The sequence below is a fragment of the Oncorhynchus kisutch genome, linkage group LG4 (genome assembly GCF_002021735.2).
Source record: "Oncorhynchus kisutch isolate 150728-3 linkage group LG4, Okis_V2, whole genome shotgun sequence".
NCBI lineage: Eukaryota > Metazoa > Chordata > Actinopteri > Salmoniformes > Salmonidae > Oncorhynchus > Oncorhynchus kisutch.
The window spans coordinates 19,845,645-19,861,294 of NC_034177.2; the positions used below are offsets into that span (position 1 = coordinate 19,845,645).

At 45.5% G+C, this 15,650-nt stretch overlaps 1 protein-coding gene across 5 annotated transcripts in view; it reads right to left on the reverse strand.

The window, feature by feature from the left end:
• LOC109889214 (protein strawberry notch homolog 2) overlaps positions 1 to 15,650 on the reverse strand; it is a 106,419-nt gene that overhangs the window by 18,789 nt on the left and 71,980 nt on the right. The window contains exons 1-5 of one of the 5 annotated variants that reach the window (XM_020480473.2): positions 14,811 to 15,424; positions 3,718 to 3,876; positions 1,619 to 1,702; positions 423 to 531; positions 36 to 196 (exon numbers count right to left, since the gene is read on the reverse strand). In XM_020480473.2, the coding sequence (XP_020336062.1) occupies positions 36 to 196; positions 423 to 531; positions 1,619 to 1,702; positions 3,718 to 3,876; positions 14,811 to 14,873 (576 nt within the window). In that variant the 5' untranslated portion in view covers positions 14,874 to 15,424. Of the gene's footprint in view, positions 1 to 35; positions 197 to 422; positions 532 to 1,618; positions 1,703 to 3,717; positions 3,877 to 14,810; positions 15,425 to 15,650 lie in introns of those variants that run through there. The other 4 variants (XM_020480469.2, XM_020480468.2, XM_020480471.2 and 1 more) reach the window with 4 other exon arrangements.

The window sequence follows — 15,650 nt, forward strand, 5'->3', positions numbered from 1 at the left end:
GGTCAGGGGTCAGAGGTAATAGAGTGGTGTGTTACCTGGCATGCGTATATGATGGCCTCCAGCTGCAGGGCAGAGAGCAGGCCACAGTTGATGGTGGAGTCAGGAATGGACAGAGTGTAGGTGATGTCAGGTGGAGGGACGCTGGACAGCGTGTTGGTCTCCACCACTATGTCTGGGTGGGAGATCCCTATGGTGGCTGAGGAAGGACAAAATAGTTAAAAGATTGAATGGACAGACAAACCCTTACTCAGCCCCTCACAGATTAACTACCAGTATCAGATGGTATTATTATTTTATTATGAGGAAACTATGTGTAGTAATACCACAGAAAAATATTACTACTGCAAAAGAATAATTCCTTCCACAAAGGAAATAAAACAGGATAAATAGGTGGTTCTTGATAGTAGTGTAGGGCAGCGTACATTTGGATGGTTTGTAGTCAGCGTAGGTGTCTACATGTCCCAGCTCCTCTGTCTCTTCCTCCTCCTCCTCTGCCTCCTCTTCTGCCGGAGTCTGGTTTCTCTGAGTCTGCTGAAGCAAGGGGACACAGGTCATTTAGTTAATATCCTGTCCATTACTGGTCTCCTCGCCATCTACACTGGTATGATACAACTGGACAGGTGAAAAGCAAATGCCCCTGTTTTCTTTTCAGACCGGTGCAAATGAGGAAGAGATGTCAGTAAAATATCCTCAACCTACTGGACAAGATACATGTGAGGTGAAATGAACAATCAAAATATTTGTGGATGGTTACAGGGTGACTGCTAATTGGACATAATGAACCTAATAAGGTTAATTCATTAATGTCAATGGGAGCCTGATTAGACATCAGATCATTAGCCTTCAGTGTTTCGGAAGGACTCCGAAGAGCAACGCCTCACAGGAAGATTCATTTCGACAAAGAAGTTACCAAAACCGGCTGCTTTACTCAATATATTATTTCAAAACCTGTTTTTGGAAAGTCCGCAAAAATACAGCAACAATTCACTCGATTTAAAACATTTATGCCGGGGCCTCCCGAGTAGGGCAGCGATCTAAGGCACTGCATCGCACTGCACTGCATGCCAGATGCGTTACTACAGACCCGGGTTCATTCCCGGGCTGTGCCACAACCGGCCATGGTGGGGAGTGCCATAGGACTGCGCACAATTGGCCCAGCTCCGTCTGGGTTAGGGGGGGGGGGGGTTTGGCGGGTGGGTCTTTACTTGGCTCATCGCACTCTAGCGACTCCTTGTGGCGGGCCGGGTGCCTGCAGACTGATCCCAGTCGCCAGTTGAACAGTTTTTCCTCCGACACATTGGTGCGGCTGGCTTCCGGGTTAAACTGGCGGGTGTTAACTGAGCACAGTTAGGCGGGTCATGCTTTGGAGGACGCATGACTCCACCTTCGACTCCCGAGCCTGTCGGGGAGTTGCAGCGATGAGACATGATCGAAAAAGGGGGTAAAAAAAAATACAAATAACCTTTATGCCAAACTCATTTTGAATTTAGTGCAGCATATTTAAAATGATGCAGTCAGTGTTGGCTCCACCTCCACATTCTTATGCCTGTCAAAACAGGGCCCTCAGTCAGTCACTTGACTAATTTAGGTCTGATTAGATTTGAAGGGTTGAGGCTACCTGGTATCCTCCCAAAGGTGGGGTGCTGATAATGGCAGCGATATCCTCCAAACTGTTCAAATCCTGAAACCTGTTGGCATTCAGCTGCAGGGAGAACAAACAAAAAACAAACACAAACTAATGAAAAGATACCAGTCACACTGAGTAGAGAGTGACTGTATGTCCTGAACATGTGGGAACATCTGGAAACACAACATGAGAGATCTTGTCCGTGACAGCCAGCTAGATAAAGGATAAAATAATAACAGAACCTATAGGAAAAATACAAAGACTCAAACGTTCCCATTTCTGAGTTAATTTGCTACCATGCTCTCTTTACCGAGATGGGTTGTAAACATATCTGACCCCTAGAGGCAACACTTACCAACTGCACATGATGTGAATTTGATGTTTAGTGTTAAGAGTGAGTGTGTATGCGTGGGTGTGAGCATAGTGGTGTTAGTTATCTAGGTAGTAGTGTGTGGTGAAGCAGGTACAGTGCCGTCAGAAAGTATTCACACCCCTTTACTTTCCCACAATTTATTGTGCTACAATGGCCTACTACACACAATACCACCTAATGTCAAAGTGGAATTAAGTTTTTCAAAATGACAATGACAATGACAGCCTACCCCGGTCAAACCCTCCCCTAATCCGGACTACGCTGGGCCAATTGTGCGCCTCCCTATTGGACTCCCGATCACGGCCGGTTGTGATACAGCCTGGGATCGAACCAGGGTCTGTAGTGCCAACTCTAGCACTGAGATGCAGTGCCTTAGACCTCTGCACCACCCGGGAGTCAGTAAGTAAACAACCACTTTATTGTGGAAAGCCTAAATAAGGAGTAAACATTTGCTTAACAAGTCCCATAATAAATGGAATGTTTAATATGATTTTTGAATGACTACCACATCTGTACCCCACACATACAATTATCTGTAAGGTCCCTCAGACGAGCAGTGAATTTCAAACACAGATTCAACCACAAAGACCAGGGAGATTTTCCAATGCCTCGTAAAGAAGGGCACCTATTGGTAGATGGGTAAAAACTGTAAAAGCAGACATTGAACATCCCTTTTGAGCATGGTGAAGTTATTAATTACACTTTGGATGGTGTATCAATACACCCAGTCACTACAAAGATACAGGTGTCCTTCCTAACTCAGTTGCCAGAGAGGAAGGGAACGGCTCAGGGATTTCACATGAGGCTAATGGTGACTTTAAAACAGTTACAGAGTTTAATGGCTGTGATGGGAGAACTGAGGATGGATAAACATTGTAGTTACTCCACAATACTAACCTAATTGACAAAGGGAATAGAAGGAAGCCTGGACAGAATACAAATATTGCATAACAAGCATCCTATTTGCAACAAGGCACTAGAGTAATGCCACAAACAATATGGCAAAGCAATTAACGTAACGGAGCTAAGCATAGGCAAAATCCTAGAGGAAAACCTGGTTCAGTCTGCTTTCCACCAGACACTGGGAGACTAATTACATTTTCAGCAGGTCAATAACCTAAATAGCCAAATCTACACTGGAGTTGCTTAATAAGTAGACAGTGAATGTTCCTGAGTGGCCGAGGTACAGTTTTGACTTAAATCTACTTGAAAATCTATCCCAAGATGTGAACATGGTTGTCTAGCAATGATCAACAACCAATTTGACAGAGCTTGAAGAATTTTGAAAATAATAATGGGTGAATGTTGCACAATCCAGGTGTGGAAAACTCTTAGAGACTTACCTAGAAAGACTCACAGCTGTAATGCTGCCAAAGGCGCTTTTACAAAGTATTGACCCAGAGGTGTGAATCCTTGTGTAAATGACATATTTCTGTATTTCATTTTCAATGCATTTGAAAACAAATATTTTTTTGTTGTCTAAAAACATGTTTTCACTTTGTCATTAATACATTTTGAATTCAGGCTGTAACAAGAAAATGTGGAATATGTCGAGGGGTGTGAATACTTTCTGAAGGCAGTTATGCATGTTTTCGTTGTTTTGTGTGAGAAAAAGAAAACGGCTTTTGTGTGTTTTCTGACGTGTTTATTTCTGTGTTTGAGTGTGTATGAGTGAGAGAGTGTGTGTGTGTGTGTGTACGTAGTCAGGTCCCCTCACCTCCAGCTGGCTCTGTGCTGGTGTGTTTATGTCCCATATCGTGGGCACGTGGGCCAGGTTATCTGTGGGGATGAAGGCCTGGGCATCGGTGTAGTCTGACAGCGAGTCGGCCGGAGAGGAGAACAGAGAGTTGGAGAGGTCATCGATGCAGGACAGGTTCTGGAAACAGAGACAGGACAACAGACAATATATGTTAGTTCATTCTCTCCTTTCTGGATCAAGTTAGTGCTGCTGGCACCTTATAAGGACAGTTGTTTATCTTTGTACTGTGGGATTATTCCTTGGTTTATAGTACCCTGTTAACCATTGTTATTACAAAAAAATATCCAATGCCAAAGAGCACACACACTGTACAATCAAACTGCTTTCAGTATGTTCTGAATATTCATTATGCAATATAACATATTATGCATGATGATTTTGTGACAACAAATTTGACCTAAATCTTATTCTACAAGCATAACAGAGCAGTTGTACTTCTCATACAGAGATTATGGGAGGGACATGACGACACACTAGGCCTGGTCCTCAGCCAACATACCACTCTCTCTGGAGAGCATAGCCTAATTAGACAGATGTGAATGTGTGTGTGGAGCGTCTGTGTCTCTCATTTCAGGCATGGCTGCCTTCCAGACCCTCTCCATTCATATTGTAGTGGCTCCATTTGCCATGTTCACTAACTACCTCCCACAGGCACCCCCTGAGACATGGACCCAGAGAGAGGGAGAGAGAGACAAGCCCCATGGAGGAGATGCCATGTCTAGTACCCAACATGGTGTGTGTGTGCGTGAGAGAAAGAGTGTGTGTATGTGGTGATGTAATACACACGTGTGCTCGTAAATGTATTTGTGTGGGTTAATGTACTGTACGTGTGAGTGTGTGCTTAAATACAAGAGTTGGAAACTATGTGTATAGTGTTCCCACAGTATGACTGGCTGGTCGGTCATTGGTAGAGGCTCCCACACCCCCACACTTCAATTCAGTGGAACCACCCAGAGGCCAATGCATCAACTTAGCCCAGCGTTGCATAACAGGAGCATGGGCTCCAACCACAGATGACCCAGCAGCCTAAAACAGATATACACCCTGGAATAAAACATTATCTAATATCAAAGGACTGACTAGGGACAGCAGGTAGGACACCCTGTCCAGCACAGTAAGATCCTACAGCAGAGCAATACAATCAAAATGGAGCCTAATAAAGAATGGAAAACATGCTCGTCACACAAGCTGTTACTGAAACATGTTCCACGGTCAATATGAGTACAGTTGTGCTGTGTACATTACTAGATTATGTAGGAAGGAAGAAGGGGCCTAGCCAGAGTGACTACACTCTACATACTACAGAACATACACTATATATACAAAACTATGTGGACGCCCCTTCAAATTAGTGGATTCGGCTATTTCGGCCACACCCGTTGCTGACAGGTGTATAAAATCGAGCACAAAGCCATGCAATCTCCATAGACAAACATTGACAGTAGAATGGCCTTACTGAAGAGTTCCGTGACTTTCAACATGGCACCATCACAGAATGCGTCCTTTCCAAAAAGTCAATTTATAACATTTCTGCCCTGCTAGAGCTGCTCCGGTCAACTGTTTCATTTTGTACTTTACCCCCTTTTTCTCCCCAATATCGTGATATCCAATTGCGATCCTGTCTCATCGCTGCAACTCCCCAACGGGCCCGGGAGAGGCGAAAGTCGAGTCATGCGTCCTCCGAAATATGACCCACCAAACCACGCTCCTTAACATTTGCTCGCTTAACACAGAAGCCAGCTGCACCAATGTATTGGAGGAAACGCCATTCAATTGACGACCGAAGTCAGCCTGCAGGCGCCTGGCCTGCCAGAAGTGCAAAGAGCTTACACCTTAAGGATGAATAGGAATGCCGACAGCGAACCAGGTCTAAGCGCCCAACATCAGTGCCTGACCTCACTAATGCTCGTGGCTGAATGGAAACAAGTCCCCACAGCAATGTTCCAACTTCTAGTGGAAAGCCTTTCCAGAAGAGTGGAGACTGTTATAGCAGCGAAGGGGGGACCAACTCCATATTAATGCCAATGATTTTAGAGTGAGATGTTCGACGAGCAGGTGTGTCCACATACTTTTGGTCATGTAATGTACGTACACACCCCAGGCTGGGAGGTTTCACAACCGACCAGCGAGGACAGGACAGGGACTTTAATAGGCGGGATAGCAGCTCTAGGGGAACCCTAAGGGGGACTAGAAGCCGGCCAACAAGGTCTGTGTGTGTGTTTACAAGGTCAGAGGAGCAGGATAAGTGGTGCGGTTGGTTGTGTGTGTGATATGAATGTGACTTAAGGGTGGTAAAGAGCTCCTAAAGAGAGGTTTCACAAGGGCACAGCACTCAGCTAATCAGTGTTTACTGGAAGCGCTCCGATTACTCTCCTGGTTGTGTGTGTGCACTTGTGCATGTGTTAGCTCTGCTAGGGCAAGATCAGACTTGAGCTCTGAAAGCAGCCTCTTGAAGTTGTGTGCCTGTGGCCAGCTAAAATGGAACAGCTGCATTTTTTGTGTGACAGAAGAGAAATGAGGAAGAGAAGCTGAGACGATCCCTGGAAACTCTCCCCACTCCATTCCTCCACCAGTGCCCCTCCCACCACCATTCCAAGAAACGTGGCTGATCCGGCAGAAGAGTGATTAGTAAACAAGGAGGAACAAAATGTAACCAGAGGCAGACATATACTACACCCTTCCCCCCAACTGCCAGCAGTTCCTACAGTGGAAACACAAGCTTAGTGATGAATTCCATCTTACAGTGAACATAAGGAAGGGCTTCATACTCTCTTACACTAGAAACTAGGCACCCTTCATTACGGCTCTTAACTACAATTAAACTCACCACAAAAAGACCAGACGATGTAACATGCACATACCACTTTATACTTTAGACATTTTGTTTATTGATTAACAAATTGATATGGTCATGAACTGTCAGATATCAGAAATAATGATGTCCTTTTCCCCACCACTCCAACCCTCTTGCTCTCCAACCCACTTCCTCTCCAACCCTCTTCCTCTCCAACCCTCTTCCTCTCCAACCCTCTTCCTCTCCAACCCTCTTCCTCTCCAACCCTCTTGCTCTCCAACCCTCTTGCTCTGAGAGGACAAACCTTATCATCAAAGCAAAGATGAGACGGCAGCCTTTCCCTCTCAGAGCCAGGATAAGAGCTTTGATTATGAACAAACAGAAACAGCCCCCTACCCAAACATCAAACATCATGGCCAAGGTCGTTCTTCTCTAAAATCACCAACCAATTGGACCCCCAGCTCCACTAATCTCCACTCACAGAGAGAGCGAAAGGAGAGGGAGAGAGAATAACCCGAGCAGACTGGAATGTATTTTTCTTAATAAATGTGAAGCAAGGCAAGTGTGACTGGTAAAGCACTATTTGTTCCCGCAGCGATGCGGCTGGTGCTGCAGCTAAGATGATGTTCTGTGAGGCAGAGATAAGGCCTGAATTCCAACTGCACTGATGGTAATCTGGCCAACAACAGCCACAGACTGCCTGGCTCCTAATCCTCACAGGACAAAACATGGAGATGGCAGAGTGAGCAAGCGATGGGAAACATGGAGAAATCTGTGAATGAGTGAGTGGTGTGTGTCCGTGCATGCACATCTCATGCGTGTGTGAGAGAGTGAGTGGTAGCAGACAGTGTATGGCCTTTGTGAGAGAAAAGGATTTCAAAGTGAAAATCCAGGACAAGTTGTGCGTTCATTTATGAAACGGCAGAGCTGCGTGTTGGTCGGCTAGTTCCCAGTTTGTGGGTCAGTCCTCATGTCACCACACAAAGCCAGTCCTTCACAGGTTCCTCTTACACTTCACGTTCTCCTGTTTTAGTGCTTAACCCAGCATTCTCATCATCCTGACCCACACAGAGAGGAAAACCACATTCAAGCCCATATATACAGTACCTGTAGGCCTCCTTTCCACAATCCTTCAATCACATGATACATCCCCCTGGATGTGACCACAGAGAGAGAGAGAGAGACACACACACACACATACAAAAAAAAAAATCCCAACATAATAAAAATAATGATAGTAGCTTTACATAGCAGGGTTGTGATAAGACATGAGGCTGGTCATTGTTCAGCAACTGTAGAAGGCATGGCTCTTCTCGGTTCAGCTCTAGAGGGTATGTCGATCTTTTCAGGAAGTCGTAACATACAATAGTGTTTCTCTCTGGCCCATTTCAACTCCCGGATGAAGTTGCCCGTTTTACACTCATCTTAGGTCAGTTTGACATTTTATCCACTAATAGTAAAGGTTTTTATTTGGTGGTGTGGGTAAGCTGATCCTAGGTTTGTATCCCCCCCCCACCCAAGGGGGAATAAGCAGACGTCCTGAAGCCCTAACCACCACTTCTTCCTCCTCCTCCTCCTCCCCAGAGGGAAAAAGCAGACTTCCTGAAACCCTAACCACCACTTCTTCTTCTTCCTCCTCCTCCTCCTCCCCAGAGGGAATAAGCAAACTTCCTGAAACCCAAACCACCACTTCCTTCTTCCTCCTCCTCCTCCTCCTCCTCCTCCCCAGAGGGAAAAAGTAGACTTCCTGAAACCCTAACCACCACTTCTTCTTCTTCCTCCTCCCCAGAGGGAAAAAGCAGACTTCCTGAACCCCTAACCACCACTTCTTCTTCCTCCTCCTCCCCAGAGGGAATAAGCAGACTTCCTGAAACCCTAACCACCACTTCTTCATCCTCCCCAGAGGGAATAAGCAGACTTCCTGAAACCCTAACCACCACTTCTTCTTCTTCCTCCTCCCCCTCCCCAGAGGGAATAAGCAGACTTCCTGAAACCCTAACCACCACTTCTTCTTCTTCCTCCTCCCCCTCCCCAGAGGGAATAAGCAGACTTCCTGAAACCCTAACCACCACTTCTTCCTCATCCTCCTCCCCAGAGGGAATAAGCAGACTTCCTGAAACCCTAACCACCACTTCTTCTTCTTCCTCCTCCCCAGAGGGAATAAGCAGACTTCCTGAAACCCTAACCACCACTTCTTCTTCTTCATCCTCCTCCTCCTCCCCAGAGGGAATAAACAGACTTCCTGAAACCCTAACCACCACTTCTTCTTCTTCCTCCTCCTCCTCCCCAGAGGGAATAAGCAGACTTCCTGAAACCCTAACCACCACTTCTTCCTCATCCTCCCCAGAGGAAATAAGCAGACTTCCTGAAACCCTAACCACCACTTTTTTTCCTCCTCCTCCTCCCCAGAGGGAATAAGCAGATTTCCTGAAACCCAAACCTCCACTTCTTCCTCATCCTCCCCAGAGGAAATAAGCAGACTTCCTGAAACCCTAACCACCACTTCTTCCTCATCCTCCCCAGAGGGAATAAGCAGACTTCCTGAAACCCTAACCACTACTTCTTCTTCCTCCTCCTCCTCCCCAGAGGGAATAAGCAGATTTCCTGAAACCCAAACCGCCACTTCTTCTTCCTCCTCCCCAGAGGGAATAAGCAGATTTCCTGAAACCCTAACCACTACTTCCTTCTTCCTCCTCCTCCTCCTCCCCAGAAGGAATAAGCAGACTTCCCGAAACCCTAACCACCACTTCCTTCTTCCTCCTCCTCCCCAGAGGAAATAAGCAGACTTCCTGAAACCCTAACCACCACTTATTTTTCTTCATCCTCTTCCTCCTCCTCCCCAGAGGGAGTAAGCAGACTTCCTGAAACCCTAACCACCACTTCCTTCTTCCTCCTCCTCCCCAGAGGAAATAAGCAGACTTCCTGAAACCCTAACCACCGCTTCTTCTTCTTTCTCCTCCTCCTCCTCCCCAGAGGAAATAAGCAGACTTCCTGAAACCCTAACCACCACTTCTTCATCCTCCTCCTCCTCCCCAGAGGGAATAAACAGACTTCCTGAAACCCTAACCACCACTTCTTCTTCTTCCTCCTCCCCAGAGGGAATAAGCAGACTTCCTGAAACCCTAACCACCACTTCTTCTTCCTCCTCCTCCCCAGAGGGAATAAGCAGACTTCCTGAAACCCTAACCACCACTTCTTCTTCTTCATCCTCCTCCTCCTCCCCAGAGGGAATAAACAGACTTCCTGAAACCCTAACCACCACTTCTTCTTCTTCCTCCTCCTCCTCCTCCCCAGAGGGAATAAGCAGACTTCCTGAAACCCTAACCACCACTTCTTCTTCTTCCTCCTCCCCAGAAGGAATAAGCAGACTTCCTGAAACCCTAACCACCACTTATTCATCCTCCTCCTCCTCCCCAGAGGGAATAAGCAGACTTCCTGAAACCCTAACCACCACTTCTTCATCCTCCTCCTCCCCCCCAAAGGGAATAAACAGACTTCCTGAAACCCTAACCACCACTTCTTCTTCTTCCTCCTCCTCCTCCTCCTCCTCCCCAGAGGGAATAAGCAGACTTCCTGAAACCCTAACCACCACTTCTTCCTCATCCTCCCCAGAGGAAATAAGCAGACTTCCTGAAACCCTAACCACCACTTCTTCCTCATCCTCCCCAGAGGGAATAAGCAGACTTCCTGAAACCCTAACCACTACTTCTTCTTCCTCCTCCTCCTCCCCAGAGGGAATAAGCAGATTTCCTGAAACCCAAACCGCCACTTCTTCTTCTTCCTCCCCAGAGGGAATAAGCAGATTTCCTGAAACCCTAACCACTACTTCTTCTTCTTCCTCCTCCTCCTCCCCAGAAGGAATAAGCAGACTTCCTGAAACCCTAACCACCACTTCCTTCTTCCTCCTCCTCCTCCCCAGAGGGAATAAACAGACTTCCTGAAACCCTAACCACCACTTCTTCATCCTCCTCCCCAGAGGGAATAAGCAGACTTCCTGAAACCCTAACCATCACCACTTCTTCTTCTTCCTGCTCCTCCAAAGAAGCTGACGAGGCAGCCAGGGAATCCCCCTCTACTCAGCCAGCCCAGGAAGTGGAGAGTCACACAGACATCCAGTACGTCTCAAGACAACAAACTCTCATTGTGATGTTTTGTTTGGATGTTTTTCAACCCAACATTTGCTGTAGCTAGTGTTTTTAGCAGACTTCCTTCTTTCCTCTCCAATGCTGTGTGGTTTATTAAAAAGTCAATCAACTGTACAGCCTTTCTCCAATCATGGCTCTTTTAAATCCCATGGCATTAGGTCAGGAGCCAAGTAGTTCTGTAAAGTTTGAATATGCCAGCCCGTGTGGACTCAATTTGATGACATCACTGTCCACAGTGCCGGATGCCAACACAGCTGGTTGAAACACTCCCAACAGCAGTAGCTTGTGTGGAAACAACTTCCCCTCCCCCAATCCTAACCTTTCAATTCCAGGTAGGGGATGTAAAACACACCTTAAAATCAGTGTCTGTCTGGGCCCGGGGTCAGCAACTGTTGTGTAGGAGTGACGGCAGGAGGAGGAAGCCCCACCTATCTCCAGGGGCCTGTGTGGGTCACGTGGTCCCTGTATGGAACCCAGTACCTACTGCTGTCACCAGAGCCTGACGGATGGCCTGGGGCCACGGAGCGGTCTGGATGATTTTATCCCAGGCAGTCTGTTACCCACATCACCTAACATGCTGTACAGAGATACCCACAGAGGCCTTTACGTCCTGCCCAGCCACAGGAAAGAAGGGAAGCTGGCCTCTGGAACTGTCCAATGCATGCACACTTTTCAATAATAAAAGGATGCCATAGCAGGCAATCATATTTGAATGATTAAAACATTATCAAGTTGGCTATGAGGCCTGCTGTGATGGCTGTGTCGGTTCTGGGTTGGCAGGGAGAGAACGAGACTCTCTCAGGCTGTGGAGCGGTAGTAGGGCACAACGATCCTCTTACTCCAATAGCAGCACCACCATAAAATGCAGGTACAACGTTAAGATAAGAGAAATGTAATGTAGAAATGTCTGTTCTACACACCAGAGAATAATGTATGGTGTAAACAGCAAATTTATATCTGAATGTTACGCAATGCTCAATTCTCTTACACGGAACACCTCTCTTCTTCCCCGCAACAATGAGCTCACAGTCAACTTAGTCAGCTTTAATAAGAAATCTGAATAAGCCAGTCACCCGACAGGGAAGAGGGTTAGTCCAATAGGAGGGCAGCAGTCAGGGGCCCCAGTGATCTCTCTGCCAATAGGAAGTACAGAAGGGCTGGGTGGAGAGCAGCTGACACACACTGGGAGCAGGTCAATAGTATAATGTGGCTTCCTCTCCTGCTTTCTTTCTTTATCGAAATCTGCACCGTGAAAGAACTAGACAGGTGATATCACTTTTTTTAATGGTGGATATTCATATCACTTTCACCCATTTTTCTTTCTTTCTTTCTTCAGAACAGTGCAGATGACAGAAAGGAGTATTGAGATGCACCCATTGTCTCTGAAAAACAAAGAGGGTGGGATTCTGAAGCTTACCGTAAACCAGCACCACGTGTGACTCAGGAATCAGAACTAACAAAAGCAACACACACCTAAGAGGAAACAAAACCGGTCAAGTTGATATTGTGTGTGTGCAGTTGTGTGTGTGTGTGTTTTGGGGTAGGGGCAGATGTGAGCCTGCATTCTCATGGTTTAAGGGAAATGGATTCATCAGGGTGCTGACGTCAGATAACTCAGTTCCCAGGAATTGCCTGGTTATTGTGCAGCCTAAGATTGCATCACACTCCACAACACTTACAATGTCAATATCCATATTATGGACACACTAAATAGGCAAAAATAAATTAAATCCAAAAATCTTTTCAGTTTTGACCAGAGTTAGGACCAGTTCAAGGGAACAAATAAAAGAAAACAGAAAAACAAACGCACATTTTCAAGGAACAGAACCAGAACCGAGAATGAAAGTGATCTTCAATGTTCTGGAAGAGAACCATTATTTTAAAAGCATGGAAACCGGTTAATAACGTTGTTTTACATTCCGGGCATTTTCTTCCAGTCCCACAAAAAAACGGAACAATGCACATACGCAAAGCCCTCACTGTCACTCAAACTACTTCCAGTGGCTGCCTGCCTACCAGCTGAACATCTTTGCCACTGTGTGTGTGTAGGCTACCTGCCCCTCCCCTTGAAGCATGCATTGTCTATTGTAGCTACTGACATTACATGCATGATTCAGAAATGAATAAGAGAACAATGGATGAACTTTTTCAATGCTGGTTAAGTATTCTATAGTTATCACATTTGAGATTGGATTTATTAAGTCCAAAAGGTAAGACATGTTTTTTATTTTAATTCTGGTGCCGCCCTGCACACACAAGCTTATTTGCTAGCTAGCTAGCTTGTTGCTAGCTCTGGTTTAGCTCTGGAAAACTCTAGGCAGCATTATGTGTAATGTAATGGAACTGAGAGTCATGGTCAAGGGCTAGCTCTTGTTCAACGTTAGTTACGCCAACTCTGAATTTCAAAGACATTCAAAGTTCCTCCATAGAAGCTGCTCCTCTGTAGGTATAATTCTGTGGGCCTAATTCAGATAGTTCATGTCATAACAAAAATACCCAGTGCTTCATGCCCAGCGCTCTCCTCACCTGCAAAATGTCAGTCGCATGTTGCACCCTACTTGTCTGTCCAATGCATGTATATATCTTTCCCGTTCCATAGCAAGCTGCTCTACCCATTGGTGAAGTCATTTCATGTTGAGCTAAATGTAAAAATAAAATTAATTCAGAGGTTTTAAAAGGAACAGAAAGGAACGATAAACAGTTGTTTGGTTCAAACCGGTTCAGAACTTTATTTTGCTGGTTGGAACAGTGGAATGGAATGCAAAATAATGTGTGGTTCTGTTCAGAATGAAACAATTGGAAAATAATTTTGCTTCCAACCCCTGGTTTTAACCAAATTACAATGACATATCACTTTTAATGCCAGTTTCTATTTTGATTTGGAATGGAATTGGCTTAAGAAAAAAAGCCCCCTCTAAAATCCCACCCCACACACTGGCACTCCAACACCAGAAGCCCATGAACTCAGTTAACCTTCCTCTCTCCCAGTTCCAGTAAAACATGCCTTGCTGCCACTCCGGGCCTAAAATAGTGCTGACTCCCTTGTATCTGCAGTGGACATGACAAGACGGAGAGAGAGAGAGAGAGACACACACACGCACACCACCTCTGGACCGGGAAAGTATTACAGTGGACTCTACATTCACTTGTTGGAAGAAATACCGTCTGTCTGCGTACATTGGACGTCAATGAAAGAGCATGACACAGACTGCATGACGCACGGATTCAACTGTAAAAATGGGCACTGAATTTGTTGATAATATCAACCTTGCAGCCAAATCATGTGATTAGCTGAATGAACATGAATCGTATACATTCCAGATTCATTTAGAACAAAAAACATTCAGAGAATGTATGACTGTGTTCTGTCCTCTATACTTGGAATAGAGAGATGAGGAGAGAGCATGGCACTTCTGCTGTATGTATGGTGGTCATGCGCAGCTATCAGGTTCTAGGACTTACTGGAAGGCTGTGGTCCAGACAGCGTTTATCGTGATTGGCAGACACCAACAGGGACGAGCAGCATAGGAAGCCCAATGTGAAACAGAACAAACTCCAAAACCACCAATATGCTTGATATAATATTCATTCAATAATCATCTATTTATTTATAATAGCATATTGAATATAACGCAGTCCAATCTCTAAGAGTGAAGAAGAGAATGTGCAGCAGATTTTTCGTTGTTGACATGAACATGTAATTAGTAGTTATTGATAGAGCAGTAGCCTAGGCTATACATGTCTGAACTTAACCCAACTTTAGTTAATTCTACATAGGTCAGAGGAGGCCATAATGCAAGCTAGGCAGAAGAGGTGAGGCCTAGGTGTACTGACGATTTCGTTTCTACCAAGGAGGTGGAAGGAGAAGAACATTAAATAATAACCCATTCCAGAAAGCAAACAAATAAATAACCAAATCAGTCCACCAGATAACACCTAACCTACTTATTCTCCATTACCTACGCGACAGTCAGTTTCAAACGAACACATCAGTAAAAAAATAAAATAAATGAAAACAGCCATCCCGCAAACATCTATACATTATTGTTCACCCCAGACACAGAGCTCCTGTTTTACACACTTCAACATAAAGAACTGATGACCAACCTTACCTTGGGAAGAGGTCGTCCCAACTGTGAATGAAGTTTAGTCCAAAGCGGCAGAATAGAAGACATGAGTCCAAAAGCTTTGGGCGGAAAGACCACACACCCCTAATTCACCTTTCCCTTACAACGAAAGATCGTTCCATGTGCTGGAGCTGTGGAAACACCTCACAGCTGTAATGTTTCCCAATAGCAGATGGCCCTACCAGCTCCTCAGAACACCCAACACACACATTTGAACAAGGCAGAATACAGGTAAGTTCTGGGCAGAAAACACTGCCCTAAAACACACACATTTCCTGCTACGGCTGGACTGACAGGTATTTGCATAGAGGTTTAGTCATATTGATTGTAGTCTAGTTCCTCAATGCTCTAAGGTGCTGGGGAGAGAGCAAAGGGGAGGGGAGCAGGAGGAGGAGCTTTCAGGAAATGATGCTTTTGTTGGTAAGTGACTAGAGTTACTGGCAGTCAAGCTCATTTTACTGTACATGGTGTAACTCAACCGCATTGGTAGTGTAAACAGTGCTGTGTGCTGGGTCCTCTTTAGTGGCTCCTGAGCCGCTGCTTACGGATGGGTTTAATGGTGTGGGATTAGTATTTAATGATTACTATATTTAGAGGTTGGTAGACTTATTTTCAGTCTGCCTGACAGATTAGGCTCCATTTCAAGGCTGCTACTGCTGTTACTTGAAGTGGAAATGATCTGAACTTCTAATGGTTTGCTGAGCTGAGAAGTCAAACTAATTAAAGAGCTAATGGAATGGGCAGTCACTGATCAGTGTTGTGCTACAGTAGACGGAGAGGTCATTCCAAGCTGTCAAAGCACCTGTTCCACACTGACAGTCCATG